The sequence below is a fragment of the Alligator mississippiensis genome, chromosome 15 (assembly GCF_030867095.1).
Source record: "Alligator mississippiensis isolate rAllMis1 chromosome 15, rAllMis1, whole genome shotgun sequence".
Taxonomy (NCBI): Eukaryota; Metazoa; Chordata; order Crocodylia; family Alligatoridae; genus Alligator; species Alligator mississippiensis.
The window spans coordinates 12,921,169-12,937,290 of NC_081838.1; the positions used below are offsets into that span (position 1 = coordinate 12,921,169).

Genomic DNA, 16,122 nt, shown 5'->3' on the forward strand with positions numbered 1-16,122 from the left:
CAGGCACGGGCAGCTCTGGCACAGCAATGAGTGCTAATGAAATGGCCCTGGAAAGGCTCCCAGCAGCAGCCCCTGGGAATAGCCCCAGGAGGCCTCAGCATGAGGGGATGTAATGAAGTGGAGCAGGAAGGGCGGGGCAAGGCACGGAGCCAGGGGCCTGCGGATAGCTGCACCCGCAAGGGGGATAGCGCCAAGGCTGGTCAGGGGGGCAGCTCCTGGCTCGGAACAGGGAACTACCCCAGGCTCTACCCAGCCTAGCATCAGGAGCCACAGACAAGCCATAAGATGACTGTTAGCATAAATAGACTTTATTACTCTGTGCACACCAGTACCAGGAGGACGAGACGACCCAACACAGCCCCCGCATTCCCTGCTAGGATCAGACACCTGCAAGTGAGAACAGAGTTGTGAGACTGACCCAGAGCCTGCTTGCCCTTCCCTACTGAGAGGTGACCCCAACCATAGCTGGAGAGGAGAGGTGGAATAGGGAGGCCCCCCTGGACAGGCCCCATGTCTAGGTTGAGAGCACATACTGCCCCAGGCCTGAGTGCCTCCCCTCTGCCTTGGCCCTGCTCTTCCCACAGCACAGCCCATGAAGCAGCCTCTGCCCTGGCACACCAGGCTCTGGTACCCACCCCCCAGGACCACTGCAGCAGGCACTACTGCATCTCCAGCAAGGATGCCAGCCAGGTGGCCCAGCTGCATGGCAGTCAGCCAAGGCACACTGCAGCATGAAGCAGGGTCACCTCATCCCCTCTGACAGGTGTCACGGGGAGGCAGAGGATGCCATGTCTCTTAGCAGCAGAGCAACTGCCACTGTGCACTAGAGAGACATGTCCTGGGCAGTAGCCTTCCCCCCAGCACACAGCGCTTGGCCCCTGTCCCTGCAGCGCAGATGTGGACACAGACCCCAGAGCTACCGGCTTGAGAACCAGTGGCGCAGGAAGCCACCCAGGAAAGAGGAGTCCCTCAGGTCCCGGATGCGGGGCTCTCCCGGCTGCTGCCAGATGCCTGTGAACCATGCCGGTTCCCCTGCAGAACAGAGGGGAGCTGGCTCACTTGGGGAGGGAGGGGGGGGTGTCTCCCAGACAGCCCCTGTCCCAGGCAACCCCTGGCACAGCCCCAGGGAGGTTCTAGCTCACACTTACAGTTGTCCATGCTGGTTGCCTTGTCCCTGCCTTGCCCAGGCTCCATGGTGGTGATAGCCTGGTCCCTGTGCCACTGGGTCACCGTTGTTTCCCGGTGGCCCAGGCTGTCCTGCACTGTTCGACGCTCCTCCACAGTCTGCACAAGTGACAACAAACTCTGGTCACCCCTGGAGCCTAGGGCAGGCCCAGGCACCCCAGACCCACATCCTGCCATGCCCAGAGTGAGGATCCTGTGTAGCCACCTCCCCGGGACAGCAAGCCCTTGCTCCGTCACGGCCCAAGATCAGCCCCAGGCCCAGAGCCAGACATCTGAGCCTTGGAGGAGTAGAAAGACACTGCCCCCACCCCAGTCCAAGCCCACCACCAAGAGCAAGGGGTTCCAGGGAGTCATGTCCCCTGTGCCCAAGACCAGACCTTACACCCAGATCACTCACCCCATCAGGCTTGGTCACTGTGGTGATGGAGACGCTCTGGAAACAGGAGTGGGATTTCGGCTCACTTGGCCTCAGGATTGTCTCCAGCCCACCTGAGGAGACCTGGGAGTCCAGATCTGAGGAGGATAGACAGCATGAGATGGCACAGGCCTCTCCTTCCCCACCCCAGCCAAGATCACTCCTGTGTCATGCTGCTGCTACAGGCATTAGGCTCAAGCCCCACATCACAGGAAGAGCAGCGGGGACCTGGGTCCAAGGCTGAGCCACCCCCTCCCAGCTGTCCAGAGCAGCCCCAGGACAGGCAGCCCTGGCTGTGCTCCCAGAGGGAGGGCTGCCTCTAGCCTGACAGGCACGGACCTCTATCCTCCTTGAGAGCAGGCGGCGGCGGGTGGGCATCCTCCAGCTGCGACGGAAAGCATAGGTGTTACCAGAGACTGGAGCAGCTCTGCGCAGTCCAGGGGAACCTCACAGAGCTGCAGTCCCTGGGGAAGGGCCTGTTCACAAGGAGCCATGGCAGGTGATTCCCCACACACACCTGCAAGCTACCCGTGGGATCTCACACTGCGCAGGCAAGACACCCCTCCCCTTGCACCTACCCCTGCAAATGGTTGCCAGGGCCTCCTGCCTGGGGCTGCTGGGCCAGCACCATCCCCCAAGCCCCCGCCTGAGTCGGGGTCCTCCACAGGGGTCCTGGGGCAGGGACCATCCGGGTACTTGAGCATGTAGTCCCGCAGCGACTGCCTGTGCTTCTCGCCAGCAGCAGGCGGGGGCGACTCCATGCCGGGGAGCCCTGGGGAGCAGAGGATGCAGGTGGAGCCGGGATTCCCCAACGTGGCGTTGGGCACACCCAGGGCCCTGCTCTGCCAACAGCTCCAGGGCCTGACCTGCATCCCCCTGGGCCTGACCTGGGGGGGGGGGGGGGGGGAAGGAGGAGGAGGGACACACACACACAACATGCTATACCCACCCCAAACTCTCCATGCCCCCACTCCAGCTCTCCAGTCCAGCCCCCTGCTCCCGCTCACGTGGCTCCCAGCTATGCCAGCACCCCTCACTCACTGTCCCCATGACCCCACACAGCCCCAGCCCTGCCTGCACCCCCTATCCCAGCCCACACAACAGGGCAGCCCATGGAGCATCTCCCCAGGGCCCAGATCCCAGCCCCATGTGCCCAGTGCAACAACGGGGCTGCCTGCACCGAAGGGCCGCCTCCAGACCCCCATACCATGGAAGAGCTCATTGAATTCACGGAACAGCTGGTCAAAGTTGAGGCCGTTGTGGAAACGCATCCCGCCGGGGCCGACGCTGAAGCCGAACTCCCCGGCGGGGCCGGCCCCAAAGGCGGGGCCCCACTCTGCATCCAGCGCATCATCATCGTCGTCTTCATCCTCGTCCCGCATGATGCCCCCAAAGAAGGGGTTCCGGGGCCTGGGGGGAGCGGGGTCAGGAGCACCGGGCAGTGGCAGGGAGATGATCAGCCCCAGGGGGGACACCAAGTGCTGGGCGGCCTGGTGGGGACGGCAGAGCCCCACGGCACCAGGCCCTGCCCAGAGGTAGCAGGACAAGGGGCTGCACTGGTTGGGTGCCACAGGGGGCTCCCACCCGGGTCTGTGCCCCGTGGGAGGGGGCGGTTGGGGGAGGCTTTCCAGGGGTTTGTCCCTGGGGTCCTGCCTGGAGGAGCCCATGGTGGGGGCTGAGCCCGGCTGGGGCGTCGCGATTGGGAGGCGCCCAGCGGGTTCCCAGCCCAGGGGGGCGGTCGGGGGTCCTGGCTGGGACAAATCCGAGCTCAACTGGGTCAATGCGACTGGGGGGTCCCGGTTTGGGGGTGCCTGGGGGGTCCCGGCTCTGGCCGGAGGCCCCAGGGGGAGGGGCGCACCTGCGGAACCCGAAGAGGCCCCGGAAGACGTCGTAAAAGCTCATCCCGCCGCTGCTGTCAAGCGCGGCGCGCTCGGTACTACTACGCGACTGCTAAGCGCGGCCGCCGCTATCACGACGCTGCCCCGAGGCCACGCCACCGTTAAGCGAGAGCCTCTCTCCCCTCCCCTCCCCGCGCCGCGCTGCCGTCAAGTATGGCCGCCTAGCGTCACGCCGCAACGTCATGGCGACCTCTTCGCTTTTACTGTCCTCAGGAGGGCAGACGCGCTGCCGTCAAGCGCAGCGGATGAGTGTCGCAAAAGATCCCCCGCCCCTTACAGGCACTCCGGACGCGGGCAGTCACGTCACAGCAGTTTAATGAGCGGGAGTTAACCCTTGCCCTGCCGGCGCCGCAGCAGCAACCGCACGGGCCCGGCGGGCAGCGCGCGCAGAACGTGCCAGGCCTCGAGCCGCGACCGCCCCGCCAGGCTGCTCCCGCCGGCCCGCAGCAGCTCGTCCCCGGGCCGCACCAGCGCCGCCGGGCCCCCTAAGGGCGGAGGGGAGAGAGAGCGTCAGGGAGGGGCCCCCCACCCCCGGGCTTCCCCCCCTGCCCCCCCAGGACCCACCTACCTGCCCCCGGGCACCCCCACTCTGCCCCGCCCCCCAGAGCCCCCTGGACCCGCCCCCCTAAGACTGCCCCTAGGCACCCCCACTCTGCCCTTCTGCCTCCAATCCTCCCTGGACCCCGCCCCGCCCAGGCACCCTCAAGACTGCCCTCCAGCACCCATCCTGCCCTGCCCTGCCCTGCCCTCCCCCCAGATCTGGTATCACCCCTCTGGCCGGTCACCCCTGCTGCCCCCCAGCGCCTCACCCAGGAAGACCCTCTGGACAGTGAGCGGCTGGTCCCCACGCAGTGAGCCCCGGCCCCCAGCTAGGCTGAAGCCTAGGCCCCCCGAGTCCTTCATCAGCTGCACCGACAGCACCGTGACTGGCTCCTCTGCAGGGAGGACGGACAGAGGGGGTAGTCAGACACCCACCGTTTCCAGGGAATGGCCCCCCCCGGATCCCACCTGCCCCTTACCTGGTGTAGACGGAGGGGTCCCGTTGGGGGCCACGTCCTTGCTGCCCCTGCGCAGCACCACGACAGCCTGGCGGGCGGCTCGGGCCCCATGCAGCACCCGCAGTGCCTGTGCGTGGCTGCAGCCCCCCAGCGGGTGCCCGTTGATGGAGAGCACCTCGTCACCCAGGTGCAGGGAGCCGTCCCGCGCGGCCAAGCCGCCAGTGAAGACACGGTGGATCTGAGGGGACCCAGGGAGTAGCCTCAGGCACTAGAGCCCTGGGGTGGCCCCCCCACCCCCCAGCTGCACATGTGGCCCTGGCGCTCACCGTCACCCGCCGGTGCTGGTCGGTGCCCCCTGCAAGGCTGAAGCCAAGCCCAGCGCCCTCCTCCTTGTGCAGCACGACCACGTGGATGTCCTCGAGGTACTGCCAAAGGGATGCATCGGCTGTGACCGGGGGACCTCCCAGGGCCACAGCGACCAAAGGAAGCCCCAGCCTAGGGGCTCGGTACCTGCAGCGTCTCCTCCCCCAGCCCCTTTGCCTCCTCCAGCATCAGCTCCAGGTCAGCGGCTGGGATCAGCGACGCACTGGACATGCTGGAGTTCAGCGGCGCTGAGCAGGTCTTGGCTCTGGCGCCCTTGTCCTGTGGAGCCTCCTTCCCGTCCAAGCCCCAGTCCCACAGCTCGGCCAGGCTGGGCACGGGGAGGAACACAGGTCATGGCAGTACCCCCATGACCCAGGCCCTGCCCCACTCCCTGCTCCCCTCAACCCAATACCAATGCACCCAGCCTACACATCTGCACCAAGCACACACCCAACCCCTCAGCAGACAGGCACTGATCCTGCCCTCTTTCTATGCCCAGCAACAATACAGGGCCCCTCTGAGCTCTGCCCAGCCCAGAACGCCCCTCCCTTCCCTGCAGGACCCCTGCAAGAGGGCGAAGAGAAGACCTTGAGCTGGCCTGTGGGTGACACCTGCCCCAGGTTAGCCCCACAGGCCTGCTCACACATCAGCCCTGGCCCTGGCCCACCTGAGGGTGAAGCTCCTCTGGTCAGGTTGGCCTTGCCCATCTGGCACTGTCGAGTCGGAGTCTTCCCCGTCGGACTCCCCCAGGCCATGGTGTGCAGCAGCAAGCGGCCCCAGGGCCTGGTGCCTGGGGGTGGTGGCATTTGGGGGTGGCCGGGTGGGGATTGGGGAGGATGTGAAGGGGCCCGGCTGGGCCAAGCCACTCCAGGGGGGCTCCCAGGGATGTAGGGCCACTGGGCTTGAGGGTGCCAGGGAGCAGTGGGGTACCCAGGCAGCTAGGCCTCGCAGTCTCCCCTCCCTGGAGGCCCCTACTTCTCTATCAGCGCTGAGCTCCAGAGCTGCCTGGGGGCCGCCCGCCTGCCCCAGCTGCAGAGTGAGGGGAGCGGAGGGGGCCTGGGGCAGCCCCCAGGGAGCTGATTGGCCCCTCCCCCCTGGGTGGGCTCCTGCCCTGGCTGCCGTCAGGCCCAGGGCTCTGCTAGCCCCCAAGCTGCCCAGCTGTGGCTGCCTGGGGGCTGACGGTCCTGGGAGCTGCCCCCCTCTCCATGGGGGCCGGGGCTCCTGCTTCCCGCTCCAACTCTGGTGGGCTCTGGCTGGCCCTGGGCCTTCCCCATGCCCGCCTCTGCTGTCAGGGGCTGCAGCAGTGCAGGGGGCCTGTGGGGACCCAAAACGCAGCTCAAAGGCCTGAACCTGCTCCCTGACGGAGCAGCTGGGCCAGGCACCAGGCCCCCCCTGCCCTGTGGGCACCTGGCTCAGGGGAGGCTGTGTTCTCCCGGGAGGTTCTGCCCGGCTGCCACCCAGGCCGGGGGAACGACCCCTGTTCTGCAGTCTGGTCTGGGCTCTGCTGTGGGGAGCCTGGAGCCTGCCCTCTGTGGCTGTGCCCTGCTCGAAGAGCTGGACCAGCTCCTGCAGGCCGCGGTGCCGGGGGGTTGTGGGTGCCTGCAGAGGCCTCACAGAGAAGCGCCGGGTGGGGTCTGGCCCCCACGGGATCTCACAGCTCCGGGCTCGTGGGTGTGCAGGTGACTGCATCCCTGCTGCGGTGGGTTAGGCCACTGGGTCACGTGGAGGCTTTATGAGTCCAGCGGGTTTCTGGCTCCACTGATGCCTTCAGTTCCCCCCAGCAGCTGCTCCCACGTCCATCCTGGGGTGCTCCCCAGGGGCCAAAGTGCGCAGCGGGGGCCACTGCCCCTTCCTCCCTGCCTGTTGGAACAGAGCACGAATTGCATTGGCAGCTGGATCCTGCTCCAAGGCCTGCCGTGGCTGCCACCCCCTGCTCCTGTCCCAACACGTCAGGTTGAGGCGGGCAAGTTATTTCAGGTGTTCAGGCAGAGCCAGCCCCAGCATGGGAGGCTATGGCACAAGCGACCGGCCCTTTCCTGGAGCGTCTTCAGGCTCCCAGCAAGGCCAAGGCCCAGCCACCCTGAGGGTTTTTGCTGCTTACAAATCCCCAGGGCGGAGCTGGCAGCCCCAGCACTAGCTGCACAGGACTGGGAGCCAGAGCCCTGTTCCCATCCACTACATCTCACCGGTCAACCGTGCCTGTGCCTGCAGACCCGGCTGAGACAGCAGGGGACATGTGGGCACCGCTGGGGCATGACCTGGCAGCCAAGGGGACCTGCAGGTCATGGAGCAGGGAAGCTGGTGCTTTATGGGCTGGGGCCCAGAGCGGAAGTGCTGAGGAGCTGTTGGGAGCCAGAGGCAACTGGGGAGCACCAGGACGTGCCATGTCTGGAGGCTTCTACCCAAGATCCACCTCTGGGAGCACGACCTAGGTAGGTGCACCAGGATGTCTTGTGGGGAAGGGGCTGCTGCCTGGGAAGGGGTGCAATGTCCCTTGAAGTGCCCTCCCCCCCCCCCCCCAACCGAGCATCCATCAGGCAGGTCCTACCTGGCCCTGTGGTGAGCAGCGTAGGGGATGTGGGGAACAGCAGGCTGGTGCAGGGATGGCACAGGGGACACAGTCAGAAGGGGCTCGTCCCCTAAGCAGGGAGCCGGAACGGGGCCGCTGCAGCAAGCGCCTGCGGGCAGCTAAAAAAGGCGCCAAGGCAGCTTCCTGCCCCACTGCTTCCGCTGGGCCTGGGGAGCGCAGCTCACAGCTACAGCTGCCACTTCCTTTTGCTCCACAGAGGTAGGGGGGTGAGCAAGGGGCTGAGGCCCTTGGCCAAGGAAAGGGTCAAGGCCTGTACTGGATGCAACCTCAGCCACACCACCCTCCTTCATCCAGCCCTCCTGCCCTGGGGCCAGCATGCACGGAGCAGAGCTCAGCTCCCTGTCCACATGGCCTCAAAAGCAACAGGGCAGCCAAAGGGGTTGAGTCCTTGCCCGGAGCTCCCTAGTCCTACAGGGCTACTGCTGCTGCTGCCTGACCTGCACCAGGGGAGTGAAGTAAAGCCTACAGGGGAAGTGGGTCACCATGGCAGGGCCAAACAGAGTCCACCTCACTCCAGAGATGGCAGCACCTTCCACTCAAGCCTGAGCTGAATATTTGTACCTCTGCCGCCCCGGGTAGAGCAATCGGGGGGGGGGTGTTAAGGTTAGAGGTTAGGGCAGGGGGGCATTGCCTGGACCTGGAAGTCTGTTCTGCACCATGCAGTGGCAACACCCCACAGCACATTCCCCCATTGTGCCCAGAAGAGCAAGGGCAGCCAGGGCTAGGACCAGAGGCCTGGCAGAACTAGGGATGGTGGCTGGGGAACAGCAGGACCAGGCCCTCCCCTGCCAGCCTGCTGGAAAAGGCAGAAGGCACCTGGCTCCTTCCCTGAGCTGAGCCTGTGGGTCAGGCAGGCAGCCAGGCCTGGACTGGGCATCAGTTGCACAGGGGTACTGGGCCTGCTAAGCCAGCATTAGGGAACTGGAGCTGCTCAGGGCCCCTCGGGTGAGGAACCAGATGTAGTGTAGAGCTAGGAGCTAAACAATTTTTTTAAGAAACCACCCCAGACTCAGCAGGGAGATGAGCAGCTCCAGGGATCAACCCTGTTAGCATTCTCTTGGCCCCAGGCATGGGCAAGCTGACCCCATGCCCCCCCCCCCCCCCCCCCTCCGATACCCTGTGCCAGGACATGGAAGCAGGCTCAGGATGTCAGTATTAAAAAATACACACAGCACGTTGTGACCTTTATTCTTTTTAGTCATCGACCCATTTGGGGGCTTATTGAAGGGATTGGGTGGAACTGAAAAAATACAAGAATCAACTGCATAGAAACTCTCCCCCACCCCCACCCCAAGGGGAAAAAAAAATGGGGGAAAGCAAAATATACTTACAGCAGACAGCAGGAGGGGAAGGGGGCAGGCAGTGGGGTGGGAACGGAACTGAAAGTCAGGGTAGCTCTGCCCAGCTCCCCCAGCAGCTGTGGAAATGAGACCCAGAGGACGGCGTGGGGTTTTCGTTTTTATATACAAGACACATTTATCCATTGAATTTGGAACACGGTACAAAAACACTTCAACTAATTCATCTTACAATGCTGTTCATATCAATTACTGTTCTTATTCCTAATAGTAAAGGGGTTTGCTGTAGGCGGGCTGGCAGCCTTCCACTCCTTGGGCTCCGGCAGGGTCGGGGGCGCAGGGTGATGAGCAGGGAGCAAGGAGTAAAAACCAAGAGAGGCCCCTACGGCAAACGGTTCAGAATCCGAATGCAGAGAGAGAGAAAAAAAATACAAATTCTATATTACATATAACAGGAAAGGTGGCTGCAAACAGACACGACGCAGAGCCCAGCACGGCCCAGACGGCTGGGACGTGGGTGGTGCACGCTTCTCCCTGGGGTGGCAGGTTGGGTTGGTTGTTGCTCTTGGCGGCAGCTCAGTTGGCACCCCAGTTGTAGCTGTTGTAGGTGGACTTGTTGGCCTGGGACTTCTGGGGGATGGAGCTGCCCTGGCTGCGCTGTCCGGTGCCACTCTGTTGGGGGAACATGGATGGTTACTGAGGGCAGCAGGTGCCTCTGAGCCCCGGGGTCCCGTGCCCAGCCGGTGTGGTGTGGTGCAGCCTCCAAAAGGAAGGCAGAGCCTCAGTCCTGGGAGCTGAGCCGCCCCGCATTGACACTGCAGGCCCACGAGGCCATGCCAGACTACAGCTCCATGCTGTACTCCATGGCTGCCACTGACCTGCTGTGGCCAATGCCAGCTCCACCGTTGCCACTTGAGCCCAGGGAGAAAGTGGCTTCCTGCCTGTGGCAGCAGCAAGTAGCACCCCAGTTGTCAAACAACCCACACCAGATGCTGCCCCACCCCCTGCCCCCACTCTCCTTCCACACGAGCCGTTCTACCGTCATACACCAGACCAGTAATGCTTCCAACACCAGCAGGGGGGTGAGCACGGGGATGTGTGTGCGCGCGGGTGTGTGTGTGCACATCCTGGCTGCTGCCTCCCTCCTTGCCTGGCTGGATGCTGCGGGCTGGGGCTAAGGTGGGGGCGGAGGAGGGCCTGGGCGCAGGGGCGAGACCCCGGGGCAGCGCGGGTGGGCACGAGGCAGTATCATTCAGAGGTTCATTACCTGGTCTTCCTGCTGGCGTTGGCAGCACAGTATCATCTGCAAATATGGAAGCTGTTGCAGTACCGGGATATGTAAAATAAAGGGACAAACTATGACAATAGAAATCCACGGTTAGACCTGAAAGCTACGGTGGGCTCATGGCAGGTGGCGATTGACCCCTTCACTGCCAGCCTGCGACGCCGCCCCTCCCGGGAACGGGGAGGTCAGGCCGTACCAGGTATGTTCGCAGGGGAGGGGTGCCGGCTGAACGGACCTGGTACAGCCCAGCAGCAACAGGGCGGCGCCGAGCCCCTGGCGGAGAGTGCCCCGGGCCCTCCTCACCTCTTCCTCTCAGGCCGGGCATGTATGTGCAGGCATGAGTGAGAGCATGTGCGTGTCGCCGCGTGTCTGCATGTGTCCGCTGTGGAGTGCGAGCGGGAGGGGGCCAGGGAGCAAGAGCCCTAGGAGATAACCCGGCGGGAGTGGGGTGCTTACCTGCCCATCCTGCTGCAGGTGGTGATGGAGGATCTGCGAGTGGGGCTGCTGATGTGGGGTCAGTATGTGCATGAAGGGGGCCGGCGGGTATGCCGCAGCTGTGGCAGGATTGATGGGGCCGCTGCTGCCCAGCGCCGAAGGCAAGTTGAAGGAGGCTGCTGGGGTTCCAGTGTGAAATCCCTGCTTCTCAAAGGACTGCTGCCAAGAAGAAGCCAGCAGACAGGTGAGGCATGGCTGGCGCTGCGTGCTGCTCTGGCTGTCCATTTGCACACGGCAATGCCGCCCCCGCACACAGGACATGTGGCAGTGCCAGAGACAGAATGGAGGAGGGAGGGAAGGAGAGACACCCGTGCCCTGGCCCCTTTGTGCTGCCTGGCTCAGAGGGCAGAAGTCTGCCAGCCCTTCCCAGGGCCAAATACACCATCTTCCTGCAGAATCTTACGGGTCTGGCCCCTGCCAAGGGCAGGAGAGCCCCCCTGCCCCCACCACAGATCATAACCACATAACTCCCATCCACCCAGAGTTCAGAGAGAAGAAACCAACCTGAGTTTTGGAGTAGACTGAGCCCGAGATGTCTGGTACTCCTGTGTTACTGGATGTCACAGATACACCTAGGGATGGAGGGCCCAGGGAGGGTCAGTCAGGAGCCACAAGCTCCCACCTTTGCAAGCCATGCAAGGTGCAGTGCAGCCCCCACTATGGCAGCTGAGAGGGATGAAGCTCACTAGAGCTCAGCCCAGAACTGGCGATGACCAACTCCCCTGGCCCTGCTGGCAGGCTGGTGGGCAGGAAACCAGCCCTGCAGAGGCACGACCCCTCAGACAGGCTGAGATTTCTCTTCCAGCAGTGAGCAGCACACCAGGCCCAGCACGCTGGCAAAGAGTGCTGCAGGCTTAGCTGGTCACAGGTGACAGGGAGTGATCCATCCAGCCCAGCCCCTTACCAGTGTTGTATCCATGGGAGCCGTAGCCGCTGGGCTGCTGGAACGGGGTTGCTGATGCATTCACGCTGACATTCACACCATGCTGCTTGGAAGAGGTAGGAGCAACCTGGAGAAAGGAGTGGGCCGGGCCAGTGAGCACTAGACTGCCCAGGGCTACCACCCTGAAGCCCATGGCGCAGGGGGACACTCACAGGGAACACGGCAGGCCCGTACTGGAAGGTGCTCGGGAGCCCAGGGACCCCTGTGTAATATGGCAGACTGGTGTAACTGTAGCCAGGAGGCAAGGCCGGGTTGAGGAATGTCTGCTGCGTGGTGTGGTGTGTCTGCGTCTGGCTCTGCTGAGGCTGCGCCAGGGTCGTCGCCGGAGCAGGGGAGGAGGCATCACCTCGGCCGAACTTTGTGAGGTCACCTGAAGTGGGAGGATGGAGGGAGACAGGTGGGAATGCGCACACCGGCCTAGGGACTGGGGGGAGATGGAGTCAGCTGTGCCTTGCATGTGTCCCACCCAGCGATTCCCAAATGCTTCGCAAACAGGCATCATGTTCCCTGGGGCTGAGGGCTCTGACCAAGAGCAGCTGAATGGTATGCTGTGGACAGAGGGCAGATGAAGCCTAGCACTGCCAGTCTGGGAGGTTCCAGCCAGCCCTGTCAGCAGCACGAGCCTGGGAGCACTAGGGCCTGCTGAGCCACATCCTTGAGCTCAGCAATTTCAGGACAGCCTTCCTTGAGGACTAGACAAAAGCAGCAGCCACCCTCTCCTCCCAAGGCAAGGGGCTCAGCATGCTCAGATCACGGGAGTCAGAGCTTTGCCAACTGAGGGTGCTGTGAATAACTCCTTTCTGCAGCTCTGCTCACAAACCAACCAACCAACCCACCCCACCCCACCCCCCTCCCCCGCCACACACAACCAAGTGCCCCCGCAGGGCCCAGGGGCTGCAGAAAATGCTCAGAACTCTCACTTCCTCTTTCCTAGCCAGCAGCCGGCCCTGGTGCCAGGGCAGTGGCTAGGGAGCTGCTGCTCGCCTTTCTTTGCGAGCACCTGCCTGGCCCTTTCATGGGAACACTCTCCCCATTCAGTGTGGCACAGTGAGACAGCGACTTCCTCTGCACGATCTCAGCAATGCAGCCTGGCTGGGATGGCTGCAACTGCTAATTCTGGGTGCCAAGGCGAACTTGGCAAATAAAACGCACATGGCAACACTGCGGTCTGGCTTGGGTGCTAAGGCAGCATGCTGGGCCAAGCTACTGTGCACAAACCAGCCCCAGGCTGAAGAAGGGGAAGGAAAGAAACAAGTAGCACATGGGACCTCAGGCCTGGGCTCCATGTCAGAGGTCAGGCTGCAAAGCACCTTTCAGGGCAGAGGCCGATCCCAGCATCAGGGGCACTTGCCAGTATGCGGCCAGTCAGGATTCAGAACGCACTGTCCAGTCCCCATTCCCCTCCATACTGTTCCATGACCCAACACCACATTCTCTTAGGGGTTCAGCCTGAACACAGTGCAGCACTCCCTGACCTGCCCCTGCACACAGCCTAGCCTTCCCTTAGCTTGGTTACTCTGCCTCTCGCTCATGCTGCTCCGACAGGAAAGTGCCTGACCCAGTCACACCCCTCAATGGGCTCTGCCAGACAGAAACTAAAGCTATGAAGCTGGAAAGAGCTGCAAACTGAAGGCTTTGCTGCCTCAAATCCCAGGGGCACAAGCAGTAGTGCCTTTGGAAGCAAAGGGAACATGATGCCTCCCTTGGAGCCTGCCCTGTTGAATGGGGGACAACCAGTGCGCTCCGGCTCCCACAGCGTGGCTCTCTGGCCACAGGTTCCCACACAAGGCTCTGCTTCAAGCCCCAATAGCCCTGCCAAGCCCACGCTGGAACAAGCTCCTACCAGAGTACGGGTTGCTGCTCAGGCTGCCGTCTCTTCCCGTCAGGGGGGTGGTGGGCGTGGGGAATGGGATGCTGTAGTAATCCTAGAAGGCAGACGGAGGGAAGGCTCAGCAAGCTGCGTTTGCCACCGTGAGGACAGGCCCCCTGGAGGGCAGCGTGCAAGGGCATGTTGAAGCAATGCAGTTCGATCAGTCGGAGGCAGGCTGATCGCATCTGATAGTGACTCCGGGTTTTTGTTGCATGACCATCCCCCCCCGTCTAGCTACGAGAAAAGCTAGAGAGGGTCTACTGCCATGCTGGCACCTCACAGGCCCGGTACTGACCCACAGGCTCAGCCATGGGACTGCAGCCCACCTTCCAAGACAAAAGCAGCCCCCCCTTGCTCCTTAGAATCACAGCCAGCTCTATCTGCAGAAGATAGGAAACCTCCATGTCTGCAGGAACTTGACATCCCACAAGCAAAGAACAGAGTCTCCTGCTTGCTGTGCAACACATGTTTCACATGCTCCTCACCCCCAACACCACTGCTGCCTGAATGTACCAGTTCCCAAGTGATCCAAAGTGAGAGAACACAAGGAGAAGCAAAACCATTTGCAGCCTAACACATGCCCCCCACTGGACCCACAGAAGCCTCCTACGCTAGCACGCCAACAGCAAGACATTCCCCAGAGGCATGGACTCACCAGCGGGAATCTCGTCTGAAGCATTTGCAAGTCGTCATACCCATACACTTGTGGCTGGGAAAGGAGGAGATTGCGTTAGGGATGTTAATCGTGCAGGTCCAACTGCCCCGTTATCATGGTAATGGAGGCAGATCTGAACAAGCTTATGCTACGTGCTAGCTGACTGAACAGCGAATGTCAGGGACCACCTGGGAACCTGGAAAAAACCCTGTATTTCTCTGCTGAGAGGCGAGACTAAGAAAACTTGCTTTGGCATGGGAATGTACAGGCACCAACATGTCTGCGGCTCACAGCACTGGGTCCCTTGCACCACTCTGCTATGCAGACAGAGGTATGCTGTCTGGCTAAGATCCTGGGTTCTTGGGGGAGATGGGCTTTCGTGACCAGAGGGCAAGAGGGCATGGCATGGAGGAAGCTGAGCCCACAGGCCACAGTATCTGTTCAAATGTTTCTATAAAGGCATCAGTGCCAACCAGAGACACTTTTCCAAGACAGCTGCTGCAGCTCGCACCTGCAGCCTCCTCCTGCCTTCTCTGCCACCAGGAGAAAGCTCAGTGATGTGCCCTAGTCTCACTGCCTGCCATAGATCACTCCTTTGCCTTTAACCTGCAGTGTTGCTAGATCTGTTCCAAACCCTGCCCCTTGAGGATGGTACTCTGGTCTTGGGCTGCTACCACTGCTCTTCATGAAGGAGCAGGCAGGAGGATCTCCACAACCCTTCTCACTGCTGCACTGCATTGCACTGACTCGGCTGCCAGCCCATGTCATGCATGCACAGTGCAGCACCTGACCCAGGTGTACAAAGGCACTGCTCTGCCTCATGCTACATGGATTCACTGAGAGGGGAGCCCAGACTCACAGCCCAAGGCAGCCCCACTGGCCAGGCTTGTTAGAGTCTGATGTTGCAAGGTCAACCAGGAGGAGTCTGCTTGATTGCATCTGGTATGACTCTGATTCTTCTAGCATGCGCTGTCCCTCCCTCCTAGCCAGGGAGAGAGCTAGGAAGGATCTACTGGCATGCTGCGACTCTGCAGTGAGCTAGCTGCTGCCCTACTCACCGGATAGGCGTGTAACAGGCCTGGAGCCATGATGTACGGATTAGGCAACAGCGGTGGGACTCCAGGAGGGAGGTTGGGAGGGGCTTTTCCTGAAGGAGGACAGAAGCCATGATGAATTGAAGAGTCCCCCCCACAGCTCCCGCCTGTACCTGCTCCACCCTGGGAAGTACCTGATGTCGTTGCAACTGAGCTGCGCGTTGAGGCCGTCACCGTGGAGTTGCTGCTGAGGCTGAGCCCCAGGCTGCTGACACTGCCGAGGCTGGAGGAGACACTGACCACAGGTGGGGCAGCCGAGACCGTGCTGGAGGAGGTGGAGAAAGTGCTAGCAGCAGAATGGAGGCTCGCTTCATTCTCCACACTTGTGTGCTAGTGGAGGAGAGAGAGAATGGGAGGCATTGGGGCCAGGCCATCTGCATCACCTACTGGGACCCAGAGGCACCCCACATCCAGCGCTTCCCAGCTGCTTGCTGCAAGCCTGGCTGCTGAGCCTGGCCAGTGACCTAGTCCTGCATCGGGCTCCCAGCTCTGCCTCCAGCCTCTACACTTTCTTAAACAGACCAGGCTCAGACACATCTTCTGCTATCCAGCAAGCACCGTGCAGTGGCAGGCCGACAGGCCTGCTCAGGACACCTGGCACAGCAACTGAGCGGCATCAAACCTACCAGCTCACACAAAATAGGCCTAGGAGCAAGTATACATGGCAGATGGAAGGGAAGCCTGTTTTAAAGGCACCCAAGAGACATGGGGGAAGCATGCTGCTGCTTTGCTCTGTACAGTTACCCATCTCAAGAGCCAGCCCTGGGGCAGATGCCCCATGCAGTCAGGCTGAGGGGCAAGGTCATCAGTAATGTGGCTGCTGCAGCTTCACAACTACTAGCAAACTGGCAACCTGACAGGTTTTGAAACCAAAGCCCCCCCACTCCCCTCCCCCTCAATTCAGCCTAGCACAGGAATCCTGTTGTGTCAGTAAACAGGATAAAGATGCCCCAGGGTTTGGAAAGTCCAGGCCTGGAAGACAATACAGGGAGTGAGACATTAGGAAAGGACCAAGAGAGGAACCACTCGCAGA

General features: G+C 62.1%; 3 protein-coding genes across 25 annotated transcripts in view; all 3 read right to left on the reverse strand.

Moving 5' to 3' along the window:
* Positions 1-292: 292 nt before the first annotated feature.
* On the reverse strand, positions 293-3,634 carry HAX1 (HCLS1 associated protein X-1). 2 transcript variants are annotated; one of them, XM_019494585.2, is made up of 8 exons: positions 3,459-3,631; positions 2,808-3,010; positions 2,179-2,372; positions 1,940-1,985; positions 1,583-1,698; positions 1,149-1,284; positions 910-1,032; positions 293-387 (listed from the first exon to the last, which is right to left on the reverse strand). In XM_019494585.2, exons 1-7 carry the CDS (start codon positions 3,500-3,502, stop codon positions 917-919), a joined length of 855 nt encoding a protein of 284 aa, XP_019350130.1. In that variant the 5' UTR covers positions 3,503-3,631; the 3' UTR covers positions 293-387; positions 910-916. The 2 variants fall into 2 exon arrangements, with proteins under 2 accessions (XP_019350130.1, XP_019350167.1); XM_019494622.2 differs by lacking the exon at positions 910-1,032 and having other exon boundaries at positions 3,459-3,634.
* Positions 3,635-3,802: 168 nt separating this feature from the next.
* Positions 3,803-7,871, reverse strand: LOC102570239 (pro-interleukin-16). 2 transcript variants are annotated; one of them, XM_059717950.1, is made up of 7 exons: positions 7,408-7,871; positions 5,527-6,719; positions 5,007-5,187; positions 4,823-4,921; positions 4,518-4,734; positions 4,308-4,433; positions 3,803-3,983 (listed from the first exon to the last, which is right to left on the reverse strand). In XM_059717950.1, exons 2-7 carry the CDS (start codon positions 6,546-6,548, stop codon positions 3,826-3,828), a joined length of 1,803 nt encoding a protein of 600 aa, XP_059573933.1. In that variant the 5' UTR covers positions 6,549-6,719; positions 7,408-7,871; the 3' UTR covers positions 3,803-3,825. The 2 variants fall into 2 exon arrangements, with proteins under 2 accessions (XP_059573933.1, XP_059573934.1); XM_059717951.1 differs by lacking the exons at positions 5,527-6,719; positions 7,408-7,871 and having other exon boundaries at positions 5,007-5,339.
* A 733-nt stretch (positions 7,872-8,604) lies between these two features.
* The window catches only part of UBAP2L (ubiquitin associated protein 2 like), a 33,258-nt gene continuing 25,740 nt past the window's right edge, over positions 8,605-16,122 (reverse strand). For 10 of the 21 annotated variants that reach the window (XM_014595799.3, XM_019492638.2, XM_019492503.2 and 7 more), the window contains 10 exons: positions 15,224-15,419; positions 15,054-15,142; positions 13,996-14,049; positions 13,314-13,395; positions 11,623-11,840; positions 11,432-11,537; positions 11,032-11,099; positions 10,489-10,686; positions 10,015-10,065; positions 8,605-9,419 (listed from right to left, as the gene is read on the reverse strand). In XM_014595799.3, the coding sequence (XP_014451285.1) occupies positions 9,324-9,419; positions 10,015-10,065; positions 10,489-10,686; positions 11,032-11,099; positions 11,432-11,537; positions 11,623-11,840; positions 13,314-13,395; positions 13,996-14,049; positions 15,054-15,142; positions 15,224-15,419 (1,158 nt within the window). In that variant the 3' untranslated portion in view covers positions 8,605-9,323. The remainder of the gene's footprint in view (positions 9,420-10,014; positions 10,066-10,488; positions 10,687-11,031; positions 11,100-11,431; positions 11,538-11,622; positions 11,841-13,313; positions 13,396-13,995; positions 14,050-15,053; positions 15,143-15,223; positions 15,420-16,122) is intronic. The other 11 variants (XM_019492814.2, XM_019492773.2, XM_019492548.2 and 8 more) reach the window with 4 other exon arrangements.

Excerpts from the sequence above, each read along its gene's own strand:
- LOC102570239 (XM_059717950.1), bottom strand. The coding sequence starts at position 6,548 with ATGCAGTCACCTGCACACCCACGAGCCCGGAGCTGTGAGATCCCGTGG. Across the intron at positions 4,922-5,006 it reads TGGGGGAGGAGACGCTGCAG|TACCTCGAGGACATCCACGT; the intron begins GTACCGAGCCCC and ends TCCCTTTGGCAG. Across the intron at positions 3,984-4,307 it reads TGTCCAGAGGGTCTTCCTGG|GGGGCCCGGCGGCGCTGGTG; the intron begins GTGAGGCGCTGG and ends CTCCGCCCTTAG.
- HAX1 (XM_019494585.2), bottom strand. The coding sequence starts at position 3,502 with ATGAGCTTTTACGACGTCTTCCGGGGCCTCTTCGGGTTCCGCAG. Across the intron at positions 1,285-1,582 it reads CAGTGACCAAGCCTGATGGG|ACTGTGGAGGAGCGTCGAAC; the intron begins GTGAGTGATCTG and ends TCACTTGTGCAG. Across the intron at positions 1,033-1,148 it reads GGCAACCAGCATGGACAACT|GGGAACCGGCATGGTTCACA; the intron begins GTAAGTGTGAGC and ends TCTGTTCTGCAG.